The 16,815-nt window shown below is 40.2% G+C and overlaps 3 protein-coding genes and 1 long non-coding RNA gene across 7 annotated transcripts; 1 reads left to right on the plus strand and 3 right to left on the minus strand.

Annotated features, from left to right (window-relative positions):
* Positions 1 to 738: 738 nt before the first annotated feature.
* Positions 739 to 2,712, minus strand: LOC116205654 (polygalacturonase-like). Its single transcript, XM_031538286.1, has 3 exons — positions 2,193 to 2,712; positions 1,531 to 2,049; positions 739 to 1,269 (listed from the first exon to the last, which is right to left on the minus strand). The coding sequence occupies exons 1-3, from the start codon at positions 2,649 to 2,651 to the stop codon at positions 1,045 to 1,047; spliced, it is 1,203 nt and encodes a 400-aa protein (XP_031394146.1). The 5' UTR covers positions 2,652 to 2,712; the 3' UTR covers positions 739 to 1,044.
* Positions 2,713 to 4,943: 2,231 nt separating this feature from the next.
* On the minus strand, positions 4,944 to 8,337 carry LOC116203256 (2-alkenal reductase (NADP(+)-dependent)-like). Its single transcript, XM_031534931.1, has 5 exons — positions 7,979 to 8,337; positions 6,928 to 7,105; positions 6,406 to 6,572; positions 6,041 to 6,123; positions 4,944 to 5,575 (listed from the first exon to the last, which is right to left on the minus strand). Exons 1-5 carry the CDS (start codon positions 8,204 to 8,206, stop codon positions 5,197 to 5,199), a joined length of 1,035 nt encoding a protein of 344 aa, XP_031390791.1. The 5' UTR covers positions 8,207 to 8,337; the 3' UTR covers positions 4,944 to 5,196.
* Positions 8,338 to 10,540: 2,203 nt separating this feature from the next.
* On the minus strand, positions 10,541 to 13,804 carry LOC116206374 (2-alkenal reductase (NADP(+)-dependent)-like). Of its 3 annotated transcripts, none has more exons than XM_031539226.1 (5): positions 13,321 to 13,804; positions 12,296 to 12,545; positions 11,823 to 11,989; positions 11,623 to 11,705; positions 10,541 to 11,140 (listed from the first exon to the last, which is right to left on the minus strand). In XM_031539226.1, the coding sequence occupies exons 1-5, from the start codon at positions 13,657 to 13,659 to the stop codon at positions 10,762 to 10,764; spliced, it is 1,218 nt and encodes a 405-aa protein (XP_031395086.1). In that variant the 5' UTR covers positions 13,660 to 13,804; the 3' UTR covers positions 10,541 to 10,761. The 3 variants fall into 3 exon arrangements, with proteins under 3 accessions (XP_031395086.1, XP_031395087.1, XP_031395088.1); XM_031539227.1 differs by having other exon boundaries at positions 12,296 to 12,473; positions 13,321 to 13,797; XM_031539228.1 differs by lacking the exon at positions 13,321 to 13,804 and adding an exon at positions 13,146 to 13,292 and having other exon boundaries at positions 12,296 to 12,473.
* Positions 13,598 to 15,650, plus strand: LOC116206376. 2 transcript variants are annotated; one of them, XR_004156669.1, is made up of 4 exons: positions 13,598 to 13,735; positions 13,992 to 14,924; positions 15,024 to 15,313; positions 15,385 to 15,650. It is a non-coding gene; the product is annotated as an uncharacterized LOC116206376 (long non-coding RNA). The 2 variants fall into 2 exon arrangements; XR_004156668.1 differs by having other exon boundaries at positions 13,992 to 15,313.
* The last annotated feature ends 1,165 nt before the right edge of the window (positions 15,651 to 16,815 follow it).

Genomic DNA, 16,815 nt, shown 5'->3' on the forward strand with positions numbered 1-16,815 from the left:
TTGCCCAATTCTATATTGCCATATGCGTATAAAGGTATTAATGAAATTATACAATCAAATAAATTACGAAAATTTAAGTAAAGAATCATTATTTTACTAATATGTTAACTAAATTCCTTTGAAATTAATGTAAATTACTTATTTTTCTTAAACGAAATCTCAAAATTTCATATTTGAGACTTATGAATGAAAAAAATCTACATTGGAAGAGGTTTATCCCATAAAGGGCCGACTCGATTCGAATTGGATTAGTCGGGACTCATTAGATTATGAATACCAAAATATACACTGGAAAAAGAAAAATCTAAACAAAGTTGTAGACTGGTTGGTCTGTCGACTAGGCCTATGAACATAAATGTGGTATATGTATCTTGACCAAGGCATCCAAAGGAAGTTGCAGACCAACCTTTCTGCACCTCAAAAATCATTTCATTTTGCGGGCTAAAATGCGGTTTAGCTGCAAACTGAGCCGACAAGGTCATCAAACCATATCTCGAAATACTACCTGAGTAGAATAGACTGAGAATTGGCAAGCGGTTGAACTGACGGTATCGACCATAAATTTATCCCATCGACTACCTAAAATCGAGTCTAGAGAGCTCTCTTCTTTAATGTGCACACATGAACACGGTTCATCGATGAACCTTGTTCATGCGGGTGCATTAATTCATTAGACCAGGAGCATACACTCGCGATAGATAACGTACTTCTTATCAACAGAAAAAAGAAAAGGAAAAATCTCATAGAACATATCTCTGGATATATACATTACCAGAATATATAGGTTTACAAGTACATATTGAAAGGTTGCTAAAGACACGATCGGGGCTCATGTACCACCACTAGCTAAAGCGACAAGCTTACGATATGTAACCTAGCTAGTAATTACTTCGGTCGATTCATACATGCATGAGTTCTTAAGTCACAACTTTTGAAATCTTCTGTCAACACACAACAATGGTTGTACCCATATATTCCTATATATACAGGTGAATTCATGTGAGCTAGCAGTACGCATATGATCGATTGATATTCTCCAGTGCGTCACAGTCCGAGGCAGTTTGAGGGCTGAATTTGGCCCTCCGCAGTTCCATTAGCATTGACACACAACGTTTCGGCCGGTTTATCCTTGAAGGTGAGGTTCACGTTTTTCAGCTGTATCCCGGTGCACGGTGTTGCAGTGCTGCAGTCGAATTTTAGTGCCACTCGGGTGGCCGATGTCCCGCGGATGTCTTCGTAAGTTATGTTGCTGACCTCCACGCCGGAATCCTGCGATAATGTGTGAGATTATCAGATAATGATACGGAGAAAAAGGTTGTAGGTAGGACTGATTAATTATGGGCCTTACTGGGCCTGGGCTTACTTTGACGGCCCATTTGATGATGACTACACTCTTTTTTTGGGCCACGATGATACGACATTGACTAGAATATATTGCCAGGACATTGCGTAGCTCGTCAGACATACGAGAAAGACGTACATATATATATATATATATATACATACATGTGTGCGCGCGCGCGCGCATACCTGACCAGGGCAGTTCTCGTTGTGGGGGCAGTAATTCTGGTCGATGATGATCGGGTTCTGGACATCAGACATGACCACGTGTTGAAAACGGATGTTCCTGGCGAATGCACTGCTGGGTCTGCCCCAGGTCTTAATCCTCACGCCGTTTGTAGTACTACTCAGTATTACTGACGTAACCGTCACGTTCTCCACACCCTCCTCTTCTAGGGTCTTTCCGAGGCTTCCGACGCTGATCCCATGACCCGGCCCACAGAGGATGTCCTCGACCCACACATTCGACGTCCCTTGTGTGATCGAGATGCAGTCGTCGCCTGTCGCAATCCTCGAGTTTAGGATAGTAACATCAGATGAATATTGGACGTGGATGCCGTCCGTGTTGGGACTCTCCCCGTCCGCGAAGACCTTCACGCCTTGCATCTTCACGTTCTCGCAGCGGTTGATGACGATGTGGAACATTTGGCTGTTTAGGGATGTTAGTCTGCTGATGATTATATTTTTGGAATTGCTGAAGAGTAATGTCTGTACATCGTGCGTTTCATAAAGGAAAAAGAAATTAGAGGGGTCAATTTATAATTAAAAATATTTTGTGTTTATAGACGAAGGAAAACTATATGCTACCCTTCACTCGAAAATATAATAAGGTAAAGAATCTAGGCATGTACCGAGGCTCCGCTAGGGCAATCACTATCGGAAGAAGCCTTGCATTTCCACAACCCGGTGCCTTGCCCGTCGAGCGTCCCTCCCGAAAGATAGACCCCATCAACGTTATGAAACGACAACCAACTATATGCACTTCCAATCACCTTGTAATCGGACGGAGCAACCAGCGAGCCGTCGATACGAATGCCAATGGGGCCACCCTTGCAGGGCCCGGCAAACTCTATTGACTTCTCTAGTAGGAACCTGCCACTCGGCACGTAGATAATGGATGGCCCTTTGGACTCGCACGCGGACTTCCATGCTCGGAGGAAGGCCTCCGAGGAGCCGGTCTTACTGCCCTGGATGGCTCCTAGTGCCACAACATTGTACTTGGCTCCGTTTGCTCGGAGAGGGCGCTGATGAAGGAAGAAGAAGAAGAAGAAGAGAGCAGAGAAAGCAACGCATTTTGTGAGTTTTGCCATTGTTTTTGCCTTTGATTTGTGGTTTGGGAGAAAAGGTAGATATATGAGGGAATGGGATGGGAAGCTGATTTGAATACTGACAGATGAGGATTTAAACGGTCGAGCAGTTCATATATATAGCAGGAGGGAAAACAATTAAACCGTGATTTTCAATTAAATTTAATTATTGTTTTTTTGCTCTAATTAAAAGCAAACTGGGCGCGTACATTTTTTTTTTATGTTTAAGATAATTGAAGTCGATTAATAAATTATATTCCATAAATGCATTCATCTGAGACTAGAAACTGATTTTTTTTTTAAAATTTACGAGGTATATTCAATCTATTAATTCAGTCGATAGGATCCGCGCTAACTTGCTCCGAACCACACGATACTTTCAGTAAATCTCAAATTAGTACAACTGTATCATGCGAAGCCAGTTTGTCAACTTATGTAGAACTCGTATGTAATTTTTTTTTTTCGGTGTGATGATTATCTTGCTCAATAACAACTCAGAAATTTGGGGTTTGTTGGGAAATTTTTCTTGCAATTATGGGGACCGTGGAAAGTGAAGGTGAGGATATATATGACATAGCTTTGAGATGAAATCTGCGGCTGATTATGTTTGAATCAAAATAGGCAAATGAATCTGAAGTAATGATGATTCACTAATTTTTCCGGTCTGATCTCTTCAATTATCGAGCAATTCAATTAATTATTCTCCTGTGGTATTTCTTGCAACCAAATCAAATCAAATCATATATATTTCTTTTAGGTCAAAAAAAAGGAGGCCAAGGCTAAGAAATTCAATGCAAAAGAAACATTACGAATTATATAAAGGGCAATGAAAATCTCAATAATATCGTAAAAAAGAATCGCCATGACAATGGTCGGAGGGTGAGAACAAAATATATTTACTTTTTTTCCTGGTAAAATGTATTTATTCAATCCATATCCCTATAAATTCCCTTCCTTCTACCATTAGGTTAGGACGACACCACCAAGTATATATATAATTAAGAGACACTGAGATCCGTCCTTAATTAAATTAAAGCCGGAGGTGAACCTAAACAAACTCTAATTTATATTGATTACATCGATCCGCGATACGACGATCAAATGAATGGGATTTGTAGCTAGCCTTTCTCACACAAGGTTAAACCGGTCAACTGAACCCTCTCTCGCCTCAAATAATTAGTCAATGAAGACGTCACTGTACTTATATACGCAATGCAAGCTAACATATTTATATAAAAGAGTTGGTAATTAAATAATCGGATCGTCTGAAATGTCTGCTGCTGCAAGAAAATAAAGACCCTTTTTATTGGGTTCTACTGCCATTCTAAGCAAACTCAAGTTCACTCCATAAACCTCAAAAAAAAATTTGTTCGTATAAATTACAATTTTTCTTTCCAATTACAAAAAAACGCTCATTAATTTTTGTAAAAATAAAAATAAAAAATTTAATAAAATAGTTTGGGTGATCTCATTATGAGGATCAAACCTATAAATTACTTTACAATGCTCCTCTTCTTATCTATATTTTCGTTTTCAAAAATTTTCCCCTTCCACTCATTCGGAAGACGATCCGATCATATTAGATAGATCAAATTACGACACAAGTAAAAGCAGAGTATTAGTATTATATATAGCTATCCGTTAAATTGGTTTTGTAAGTGGTCGTTGGAAACAATATTTTGTAATTAGAAAATGTTGGGGATGAAGGTCCACGGTCTTCTAGGGTATCGGGGTCGAGTCCACAGGTGGTGTCGGCTCCGGGTGCCCGCAAGGAAGGGAGGCCAGGAGGTGTTCCTGGATTCCCCTCCGATGCTTAAATCAGCTCTATGATGTGCATAGTAAGGTAGGGGAAATGATTAGGGTTGATGTCATACCTTTGCTTGGGGTGATATTACTTTATACCGTGACATGTCGTATATTTTAGAGATTTTCTTTTGTTTCCTTGATTAATTGTCAACACTTGGGCCAAAATATAACTAAACGTCGGCCCTGTATAATTTTGTGCATATAAATGAGCCGGTCACAACGAAGTCCTGTAAAATCACCTGCTAATTGTTTGCTCATCTCTCAATCTGAGTCACTACTTCTCGTGATTTATTTACTCTCTCTTTCTGAATACTCGGAAGTCAGTCGTATTGAGATGAAATGATTTTAAGGTCAGGAAGAAGCTGTGGCACGTTCATCATGTACATTTATAGTTGAACGTACACATAGGTGAGGATGTACAGTCTCCGTTACCAATAATATACTGTAGATATTCTAGTTTAGAAGTATCGCCATTGCAAGGATATTTACCCGTACGTGTTGTTACTGGACGAACTTTATGCGCTCCTGGACAACCAAACCACGTCCAAGGTTGATGAAGAATTTCTATAGTGTAGTCAATGGAACCTTCTATTGATAAACAAAAGTAGCGGAATCGGCAGTGATGACAATAATAGAACAGAGGACATCAATTTGGAGTAAGATCAACCCGAAAATGAAAGCAACTGTATATCTCTCTCTCTGATCCATGGGAGAGGGAAATGGCAGATATCCAGGGTCCCTCTTATTCACGAGCCACTGCGACCACTTGCTTTCCGACATTCTTGCCAGAGAAGAGCCCAATTCGGGCAGCCGGGCCGCTCTCGATGCCCTCAGCGATGTCTTCGACGTATACTATCTTCCCTTCTCTGATTTGAGGCAGTACCATCTCCAGGTACTCCGGGTACTGGGGATAGAACTCGAAGGCCACGAAACCCTCCATCCGGATCTGTTTCGCAATGATCTGCGTGAGGTTGTAGACCGGCTCGGGCTGCTCAAGGTTGTACTGCAAGATCATCCCACACGCTGCAATCCGCCCATGTGACTTCATGTTGAGCAGCACTTCATCGAGCATCTTTCCCCCCACGTTTTGGAAGTAGATATCAATCCCATCTGGGAAGTATCTATGAGAAACCAGAAAATATAACATTGTTACTATCTCACATTCGCGTGGGGCTAAGCTAGGTCAATTGAGCTAATGCAAATGAGAAAATGTGTGATAGCTCGTGACCCGCCGAATAATCGTATATATGATCTTAGTGAATACCGAACATTGTGATCCTATCTCTTGCCACATTACCTGAAAGCCCCCTAAGAGGATATATGTATTCTCTGAGGAATTCGGTTAGTATGACAATGATGAGAAGTCTTAATGTGCACTTCAAATGCTCTTTATGATGAGCTTAATAAGTCGAAGAACTACAAGCAAAGAAGCAGATCACTGCTGCCTATCATATTATCCAGTGAGGAGAAAAGAAAGAGAAAAAAAAGAAAAAAAGGTGGAGCAGCAGAGTGATATCAGAGAAATTTAAAGATGATGTCAAATAAAAAGTAAAATGTTTTGAGAATCTGAGATGGAACTTAGAAACCTTTTGAGGGCTGCGGCCAGGTCGGTCACTTCCTTATAGTTGAAAGCATCATCAAACTTAAACTTGTTCTTCGGCAGGTCGACCTATTTTTGCAGCAAACAGGAAGACAGACGGAAAAGATGATGATTTAATAACAATCACTAGATATTCTATGAGTACCTGTGATGAATAAATAGATAGATGAGTTGTATGAATATTGGAAGCCTTGACCCAATTTGGGTCAGTATCTTGTATATATATTCACACATTGATACATGGAGGTGTTCCGATACATGGTGGATACACATGGTAAGCATATTATCTATGGAAAACAATGAATGCCGGCAGTGAATGCCAAAATATATTCTAATAAGTTGATCGATGACCTTCTCTTTGCTACCGGCGCATCCAACAACATAGCATCCCGTCAACTTCGCAAACTGACCAACAAGTTGACCCACTGCTCCCGATGCTGCGGAAATGAACATGGTCTCTCCCTTCTTCGGACAGAACACCCTGAAAAACCCACCATGTGCAGTCATCCCGGGCATTCCTGTCAAAATCCGCTTTCACCTTGAGAAGATCAGCCTTTTCAGCTGAGAATGGCAAATTGAGTGTGAGTTGAACCACGGAACATATTCAGCCAAGAGCAACTTGTTAGCTTATGAGCATTGAGGATTTGTAACTTGCTCGCATTGCATCCTTTTCGATTTCTGCTAGGATCAAAAGTATGCTTACAAAGGCAAGGATCTTGTGTAGGCCGTAGGGCACACGAGATCCTTTTCCTACCCTTTTGCCTCATCATTCCTTTCAGTTACTTTCTTTTGTCATGATTGTATTCATTCTGGAACATAACCAGTAGTAATTTATGAGTGGTAGTTACAGAAGGTTGGTATTATAGTACGTACCGAGGAGACCAGTGTAGTAGGAGACGGGCACATCCATGTGCTCGATCTTGAACAAAGTCTCCGGTGCAGTGATGAGTGTGTATTCTTCCCATCCGGTGATTCCCCAGACCAGGTCTCCCTTCTTGAATTTTTGGTGCCCCGAATAAATAACTTTGCACGCCCCATATCCAGATATCGGCTGCAACGCAATTCGACCAAGTAAACAGTTGAAACTCAGGAACCACAAATACGAGCTTACTTCATTTCGCGTCATTGTGATATCGTCATGAGAAAGAAGCTTTCAGTTCATCTTTCTTGGAGAGACCGATGTACCATAAAAAGGAACGGTCGTCATGAATATAATTTCTAAGAAGAAAAAAGAAAACAAAAACTTTGCCGAGTCGAATAAATTATTATAGAGCTGAGGTCGAATCTCTGTTGCCTCGCACTAAATCATGAACATATCACAACTCAAATCGGCTCAGCCTCGGCAGCTGGTCAAGTCTAGGTCAGGCTGCGATGACAGATTATTCAGGTTCACCGTCCTAGGACTCATAATTCATAAACAAACGAAGCAAACTCCAACAAAAGCGAGGACTTCCTAAATGAAGTAAATCCCTTCTAATATTAAATTAGCTAAGACCGAAAGGTCTCCGACAAAACAACCACACACAACACATTCTTAAACAATCACTATATCCAGCAAATGTAAAAATCTCAACTTTTTCTCACTTGCTACGCATCAAAACCATTTGTAGATATCGACCATCGATATCGTGATTCTGATGATCCGGACATGGGAGACATGCCCCTCGCACCATCGTGGATTCATTCTCTGCAAGTAGGATCTGTCCCCAATTCTAACTACAGCAACACCAAGAGATATATTGATGCTAGCTGCACCAGTGGAGGAACAGGGCAGGAGCCGGCTTTTCAATGCCTCAACAAATTCTCACACAAATCTCCACCATTCCTCGAAGATTTCATCTATGCAGAAGGATTCGATAATAAAAAAGATCGAGTTATACAGTGGGAACTACAAAAAGAGGAAATGGGGGGCTAGTGGACTCACAGAGCCGGGCTTCAAGGATTCGGTATAGCTCCCAGCGAGCTTCTTCATGCGGTTCCAAATGTAGGGATCGCAGGACAGGTATAGATTCTTGACCAGTACGGCGTTGGACCCTGCCTGGACGGAGAGCCTCACCGTCCCCGTTGTCACGTCCATGTCGGACTCCTCGGGGAAGCCCTCCACGTAGTCCCTCAAAATCACCTGCTTGTTGCTAACAACCTCATCCGCCATTAATGACCGCTTTCCTTTCTCACTCTTGGTCACGAAAACACGGAGGAGCAAGCCAGAGATGATGACCCGAAAACGAGTCGAGCAGAAAGTTGGAGCCTTTTTTTGCTCAGGGAAGAATCAATGATGGTTTGTACTGGTGGTCGAGGAAGACGTTCTTGTCGGTGACCGACCGTTTTATAATGGTCTTGAGATTATACCTATACGAAGAATAGGATCAAACAATTACCCAAAACAATAGAATTATAGGATCATACATACTTTCTAAATTGTTTATTTGACAAATTAACGTCCATAGATTCCAAAGAGAACGGATCTTGACCGGAGATATATCCAGTCTCTGTTACCAAAGATGATTTCTAATCTTCTAGGCAGTGAAAGCGCTGATTAACAGCCAAGGTCGGCTCGCTAATCCGGTCTATGCAGGTCCTGTGAACCTGGTCCTGTCAGTTGGAACAGTTCAGGAAGTTTTTTATCAGCCCGCCACGAAGTGAATCAGATCGACCATGTCCTATACGGGTTTATACACTGTATGGACCAGTCGTACACCGGAACAACCATTGTCATCCCTGAAGGAATTGAATATTGGTCCGTAATGACCGTAACAAACGATATAAAATAGTATTGATTGGGTCTATTACCATGCGGACCAACATATCAGTCAGACTCCACCTTTTTTTTTTTTTTTTTTGCGTAATGGTTATAACGGATTGAATATCAATTTACCAGTATTTGATTAATTCCACCGATCTTGAATTCCTATCGCAGATCAACCAAAGAAATGATGTGATTATTGACTATGGAGTGAAGAAAGATGATGGATGGAATGTGAGAAAGAAAATAAAAGGAAGAAAGGCGCATAGATTATAGATATATACAATTAAAATGAACTTTTGATTTCAAATATCTTCCGAGAGAGAAAGCATTAAAAAAAAAGATGATGGAAAGATGAAAAGAGGAGGAGGGGGATAAAGATGAAAATGGTTCTACCTTTTGATAAGAAAGTTGGTTTGTACGCAAGCCATGTATCATTGTACAAAACATATAGTAAAAGTACAATAAGGTTTCAGACAAGCGCTTTGACTTTTAGTACTTAAATATTGGTCTTGTACGAGAACCAAAACAAGAAGTACGAAATATTTCAGCAAAACTACATCTATGTTTTGCACTTAAGAATTTATCTTGTATAGAACATGAAATTAAAATACAGAAAGTTTTCGGACAAAGAGATGAAGGTTTAGTATTTAGAGATTGTTATTGTACGAGAAAGAAAAGAAGAAGTGCAAAATAATTCGTTACAAGAAGAAGAATTTTTTCCTACCCATTGATTTCTCTTGTACAGGATCGACAAGAAGAAGTTCAAAAATCCATCAACTTTGCCTCATACAAGGATAATTTAGCCTTTAATTTGGATGTAAAAGCTCAAATATTTATTCAATTACCCTTTTGCCAAAAAATGGGTAAAACTTTCTGCATCTAGACTTGATTTTTACACCAAAAACGAACGCCGGAAATACGGAGAGCCGTGGACGCTTCAAATGCTGGATTTGCTTAATCCGACAGCTCTCATTCTTGTTCACCTGCCGTACCGAGCAAATCTTTACACGTCCATAACCCCGCAAAATAGGAATGCCATATAAGGATTTCGTCGTCCATAGCACGGTTTTTGACGTGAGATGGGTGGGATTGAATATTGCTAATCGTTCCGGACATAATAGCTTGTTAATGTAGATGATGATCACTCCCTGAAAATGTAGGAACCTTTCTTCCCCCCCCCCCCTAGATTTTCGCTCTAAAAAATGGGTTAGTAATCGAACTCATAATTTTGTCAAGTTCCAGATTATCCTCATATGTTCGATTAGGTCTCGAACAATGTATGGCTTATACTCATGATTTTATGTTTTCTAGTAGCATTCCAGGAATGCCCATCGATCAATATAAATATATAAAAGCAGCAAATAGAAAAGACGGAGAGTGCAAATGAGAATATATTTTATAAATATAAGTATATTTAATATCATTACACTATATTTATATTTATAATATAATTAAATTATACTAGCTTAATATATAATAAATAATAATGTATATATAAAATATAATATAACTTATATTATATACTAGATACACTGCAGGATCCGACGGCATATAATTGTAAAGAGAATATATATTTAATCAACATGCATTAACAAGTATATTCAATTAGAACAATGTAAACAATAAGAATGGTTCTTAATTATATAAAATTTTTGAAGTAATGTCCTTAATCAGTACAAGCTTTTTCTTCTTCTTTTTTTTTTTGCGGTAAAATATACAAAAAAATGAGCTAGGGATATATTTTTACCATGAAGTTATCGTGGCAACCTGCATTAGTATCACTGATATGTCTCGAACCATTATTTTAGAGTTTGTTTGATTCTAAATCATTATACCGAAGCTTGCCTCAGTAACCCGCGTTAGTATTAGACAACAAAACGGAAACCAAAAAGAACAGAGGACTCTTATTTGCAGTACCAACTAGATAAATGAAAGCATCCCTCGAAATATTAGTAGGCCGCTTATTCACGAGCAACTGCGACCACTTGCTTCCCGACATTTTTGCCTGAGAAGAGCCCAATTAGCGCTGCCGGGCCGCTCTCGAGGCCCTCAGATATGTCTTCAACGTATGCTATCTTCCCTTCTCTGATTTGAGGCAATACCATCTCGAGGTACTCCGGGTACTGCGAATAGTACCCGAAGACCAGGAAACCCTCCATTCGGATCTGTTTCACGACAATCTGGATGAGGTTGTGGACCCCCTCATGCTGCTTGAGGTTGTACTGTGAGATCATCCCACACGCTGCGATTCGCCCATGTACCTTCATGTTGAGCAGCACTGCATCGAGCATCTTTCCCCCCACATTCTCGAAGTAGATGTCGATCCCATCTGGGAAGTATCTATGAGAAACCAAAAATATAATATTATAACTCTTACAAAACCAAATGGGGCTTAGAGCAGCAACCACAAAGATTTAAGATGTATCAGTTGGGCTAATGCAGCAAAAGATGAAATCTGACAGCTCGTGACCTGTCATCACCGTATAATCGTATATACGAGTATGGTGTAATTGTCATGTCAGATTAGATGTAATCACTGCGCATTTCAATCAAGACTCTATGATCCCTATCACCTCGCCGCATGACTAAAATGCGCCCTAAAGGATAATATTCTCTTAGAAATTCGGTTGAACTACCCCTCTCCCTTCAATGTATAAAACAATCATGAGAAGCCTTAATGTGCACCTCAAGGGCTCTTTATGATGAACTTGATATTTCGAAGAACTCATAGCAAAGCAGCACAGCGATGTCACAGAAATTTCAAGGTGGTGTCGGATAAAATGTAAAAATGTTTCGAGATCAAAATTAGAAACTCTTGAGACCTTTTGAGGGCAACATTCAGGTCGGGCTCTTCCTTATAATTGAAAGCATCATCAAACTTGAACTTGTTCTTCAGCAGGTCAACCTACTTTTACAGCAAACAAGAAGACAGATGGAAAAAAGGATCATTCGAGAACGATTAGGATGAGATCTCTCATGAGTATCTGTGATAAATAAACAAATAGATGAGCAGCTTGATTACCTTCTCTTTGCTACCGGCGCTTCCAACAACATAGCATCCTGTCAACTTTGCAAACTGGCCAACAAGTTGACCTACTGCCCCAGATGCTGCTGAAATGAAGACGGTCTCTCCCTTCTTCGGAGAGCACACCTTGAAAAACCCAGCATATGCACTCATCCCGGCCATTCCTGTCAAAATCCGGTTTCACCATGAGAAGAACAGTCCTTTTAGCTGGGAACCGCGAAATGAGTGTGTATTCAACTCAGAACAAAGAAGTGGGAGTGGAATATGCAGAATAAGGACAACTTGTTATCTGTACAGCAATGAGGATTTCTAGCTTGCTCTAGTTGGATTCTTTCAATTTATTATAGATCGAAAGTTTGCTTATGAAGGCAAGGATCTTGCATATGATACCATTCTTCTTACCCTTCTAATTTGCCTCGGTACTTTCTTTTGTTAGATTACTAGTTACAGAAGATTGGTGGTACACGTACCGAGGAGACCAGTGTAGTAGGAGAGGGGCACATCCGTGTGCTCGATCTTGAACAAAGTTTCTGGAGCAGTGATGAGTGAGTATTCTTCCCACCCGGTCATCCCCCAGACCAAGTCTCCCTTCTTGAATTTTGGGTGCCCCGAATCAATAACTTTGCACACCCCGTGTCCAGATATTGGCTGCAACCATTCAACCCCGTGAACAGTTGAAACACAAGAAGCACAAATATGAGTGTACTTCGTCTCGCATGACTATAAAAGAAAGAAGCTTTCAGTTTATATTTCTTGGAGACTGATACCATAATATGGATGGATAATAAGTGCAATTTCTAAGAAGAAAGCAGCAACACCAAAAAGTTTCTGAACTCGAATGAATTATTAAGGAGTCGAAGTCGAATCTCTGTTGCCTCACACTAAATCATGAACATACTCAAAACTCAACTCTGCTCGGGTTTGGCTGTTAGTCAAATCTAGGTCAAGGAATATCACTAAGAAATGAATTATCCTAATTTGACCTTCGACCGACGGTAGATGATTCAGGATCACTGTCCTATTAATCATAAAAAAGGGAATGAAGCAAACTGATATTTTATTAACTAAGACCAAAATCACCGTTAAAAGAACCACACAACAAATTCATAAAACAAACATCTGCAGACATAAAAATCTCAACTTTTCTCGCTTCCCATCCATCAAAAACATCATATATCTCGGCCCTCGGGATCGTAATCACGATGGTCGGGACTCAGGCAACAGGCCCCACGAGCCGCTCGGGATTCATTTTCCGCTACTAGTCTGGCGCTAATCCTAACTATGGCAACACACAGTGAGCTATAGATATTGATGCAGCACCTGCGCAAGAACAGAGCAGCAGCCGACTACTCTATGTCCCAACCAATTCTCACACAAATCTCCACCATTCCTCGAAAATTTCGGCTTCACAGAACGACCTGCCGATAATCGACAAAGGCTTCGAGTAACACAATAGGAGCTACAAAATGATCGAATAGGAGGCTGGCGGACTCACAGAGCCAGGCTTGAAGCTCTCGATGTAGCTACCGAGGAGGTTCGACATGCAGTTCCGCATGTAGGGGTCGCAGGACAGATAGAGATTCTTCACCAGCACGGCGGTGGACCCTTCTGGGACGGCCAGCCTCACCGTGCCCGTCACGATGTACATGTCAGACTCCTTGGGGAAGCCCTCCACGAAGTCCCTGAGGATGACCTGCTTGTTCCTCACCTGATCACCCGCCATTGTTGATGGTCGTCCGATGAAAAACACAGAGGAGAAAGACAAAGAGGATGACCCGATAACAAGCAGAGGAGAAAGTCGAAGTCTTATTGTCTCGGGGAAGACTTCAGACATCCTTGTCGGAGGCAGACATCCTTGTCGGAAGCAGAGGAGGACGTCGAACTCGTGGCTGGACGTATTGGGATTGAAGGTAGAAGACGATAGACATCCTTGTCAGAGGCAGCAGCCTCTCAATTATGGTTCCTAGTTTAATTTGTTTTTGTCACATCAACAAAGAAAACGTTGAGTAAAACAACATCCCTCGAGCTACTGTGTGGGTTACAGTTTTCGACCTTCCAATGAAGTGTATCAGGATGAAACGCTACTTAGGAGGATCGGTTTCGGCTTAGAGGCAATTTTGCAGGAATATTGGTAAAATTGAATCTGAATGAACCTTAAACCTGTAGTGCAGGAGGTGCTTTCAAAGGTCTACAACGTTGAATACGAAAGCCTCAACCTGATTTGCTTTGGCTGTGGAAGCGGTTCAGGATGGCAAATGGATACCTTATGAGGGTCAGCTCTAGCGGACCATGTAGTTCCCATTTAATGTTTGCGAGGCGGACGACCTTCTTCTGTCTGCGGAGGTCACACATGCACAAATGGAGGTTATCTCTTCTGTTTTGGACAGATTATGTGCTCGTTCAGGGCAACAGGTAAATCCTAACAAGTCGGTTCTATTCTTCTCCCGGAATTTTCCCTCAACCACTTGAGACAGCATTCATCAGATTTGTGACTTAAGTATACCCCTTATTCAAGGGAAAATCCAACCTGTGCACTTCCAGCAAGTGATTGATTGAGTTCGTAATCGTCTCAATGGTTGGACGGCCTCTCGACTTTCAATTGCAGGTAGGGTCACGCTCGTCCGTGGTATCACAAACAATTCCCTCCTGTTCCATGCGGCAGCATATTTGTTCGAGTTAGAACAAGCATGCCAGAATTTTGTATGGGGTCACATGGCAGATCGGAGGAAAGTGCATCTCATCGGCCGGGCACCTTTAATGATGCCCTTCTAGACAATGGGGTCTTCTTACTCGCCCTAATGACATCCGGGCACGGGTATCGTATTACGAGGGAATTATACAGCTAGAGCCCTTCCTCTGTTCAAATCTACAGCTTCTTCAAGTGACTCATTGCTATAGAAATCGATTACTTGAGCTTGGAATTCAGTTAGCCATGGGATCGGTTGGGCATCAGGGAACAGACCCGTAGTTCATTTTTAGGATGATGAGTGGATTTCCCGGCTGCTAGAGTCTTCTCGAGCACGCCACAGGTCAGATCCTGGCCACGCTGATTGACCGACCAGTAGCTGATGTTGTTTCCCGCTCATGACAGTGGTCATGGTAGCCCTTCAACCAATATCTCGATCATTCTACTGTTCTGAATATTGCTTCCGTGAAAATTCCACTGCCTTCTGATGGAATCGATTTTTTCTTTTGGAGGCCGGAAATCTCAGGTAACTTCTCTGTGGCATCAGCATATCAAATTCTAACAGGAAATGCTTGGGCCGTGCACAAACCGTGCAAATGCCTGGATCCGCACGCATGAGGCTATTTCTGTGGCTTGCTGCACATGATAGACCCGGTCACCAAGTCACTCCGAGTAAGTTGATCATTAGCTTCTGATAACCGCTGCCCTGATAGACGAAGCTTCCAGTATTTCTAGAGTTTCGGAGGGGTTCAACAAAGCAGAGGATTCAATGCGCATTCTCATTATAGAGTTGGGTGCTCAGGTAATATGTGATCTTCTTTTTAGATCCTTGCATGACAATCTATTTCTCATGCCTATCTTATCTGATTGCAGGACCCTCCTTAGGAGATTCGTGGACTTCAAGGTTCGCCACACTTTCCGTGAAGCAAATATGGTCGCGGATTTTCTTGCCAAAGCTTATCGTGACGACTTCTTTACTTATCACAATGTAGTGTATTTTGATTCCCCACCTCCTGAGACTCGGGATATTGTGTATGCTGATGTAACTGGTGTTGTTACCCCTCGACTCACTAATCGTAACCGAGAGCCTCCGGCAACTCGTTATTAATAAATATATTAGACTCCTTTTCTACAAAAAAAAAAAAGTGAAATTGATATCATGATAGTTTTGAACCAAAATTGAAAATTCTTGTTTCTACGATAAAAAATAAAAGTGATCGATCTGATACCAATGCGCAAGTTTATAAGGCAAATGTTGATTTTCCAATTACAACCTTCCAAATTTACATTCAAAGAATTATTGGCTTTCTTTTAAAAAAAGCGCATATCCATACGTTTCTTCTATTGTTCGTCACATTCTCATTCTCAATGTTTTATAAATATTATTATTTTATATATATTTTATTGAATTTTTTGTAATTTTTAATACTATATTTAAATACTTTAATATTTTTAAAAATTCCGAAAAGTGATAAAAACATATTTATGGATTAGGTAAATTTTTTTGGGGATAAAATGGGGGTTTGCTAATTTTCAAAATTGTCACATTTACTTATGTATGTTTTCAATAATTTTAGATTCTTTATAATTTATTTAAAATAAAAAAAAATGCAATAACTAGTTGAACGAGTGGTGAAATTGGTTGAAACTTGAGCTAATAAGGTTGCTGGTTCAACACCCTGGTGAGGGTCGAAAACATTGAGTGCATATGATCTTTTATAAAATTTATTCATACAAATGAAATATTTAAATATATAAAATGTCAGTAGTGTTTCTAAGCCCGTATTATTTTTTAGATATAACCATGAACCATGGATTTGATTTTTTTTTTTCTTTTTTGATTAACAACAGGACAGGAAAATACGTATATCTTCTTTGGGTTTTTCTATCAAGCTGCATATATCTCAAACAAATTATATTTTGTTCCCAGAAAAAAAAAATCTTGTTTTTATTTTTATATAATGAGTTGGACATTCTACTTGCAACCAAAAAAAGAAAAAGAAAAAAAAGAAGTTACCGAAAAGAATGAAAATTCCCTTTATAATTTAGTCGTCATATATAAATATTCCCTTTCATAGCACACATAACGTCTTAGGCTTATCCAATAATTAATTTTCTCAATTTTTTTGCAAAGAAGATTTTGTAAATAAAATTAATAATAATAATATGCCAACTCATTAGAAAATTAACTGACATACCAAACTATATAAAAATTTCAAAAGGAAAAAAAAACAATACGACATATAATATAATAAGTTCTATATAAAGTTGTTCTTCTAAGCTTGACACAGTGCATGTCCCAGT

Source organism: Punica granatum, chromosome 4, assembly GCF_007655135.1.
Source record: "Punica granatum isolate Tunisia-2019 chromosome 4, ASM765513v2, whole genome shotgun sequence".
In the NCBI taxonomy this organism is placed as follows: Eukaryota; Viridiplantae; Streptophyta; class Magnoliopsida; order Myrtales; family Lythraceae; genus Punica; species Punica granatum.

Bases quoted from the DNA above. Each gene is read 5' to 3' on its own strand.
- LOC116205654 (XM_031538286.1), bottom strand. From the start codon at position 2,651: ATGGCAAAACTCACAAAATGCGTTGCTTTCTCTGCTCTCTTCTTCTTC. The intron at 2,050-2,192 runs GTACATGCCTAG...CACGATGTACAG, and splicing joins ATTGCCCTAGCGGAGCCTCG to ACATTACTCTTCAGCAATTC. The intron at 1,270-1,530 runs GTATGCGCGCGC...ACATTATCGCAG, and splicing joins ACGAGAACTGCCCTGGTCAG to GATTCCGGCGTGGAGGTCAG.
- LOC116203256 (XM_031534931.1), bottom strand. From the start codon at position 8,206: ATGGCGGATGAGGTTGTTAGCAACAAGCAGGTGATTTTGAGGGACTAC. The intron at 6,124-6,405 runs GTCATCGATCAA...CTGCAAAAATAG, and splicing joins GCGCCGGTAGCAAAGAGAAG to GTCGACCTGCCGAAGAACAA. The intron at 5,576-6,040 runs GTTTCTAAGTTC...GGTTTCTCATAG, and splicing joins CTGGCCGCAGCCCTCAAAAG to ATACTTCCCAGATGGGATTG.
- LOC116206374 (XM_031539226.1), bottom strand. From the start codon at position 13,659: ATGTCTGAAGTCTTCCCCGAGACAATAAGACTTCGACTTTCTCCTCTG. The intron at 12,546-13,320 runs GTGAGTCCGCCA...TTTCTTTTATAG, and splicing joins AGAGCTTCAAGCCTGGCTCT to TCATGCGAGACGAAGTACAC. The intron at 11,141-11,622 runs GTCTCAAGAGTT...GGTTTCTCATAG, and splicing joins CTGAATGTTGCCCTCAAAAG to ATACTTCCCAGATGGGATCG.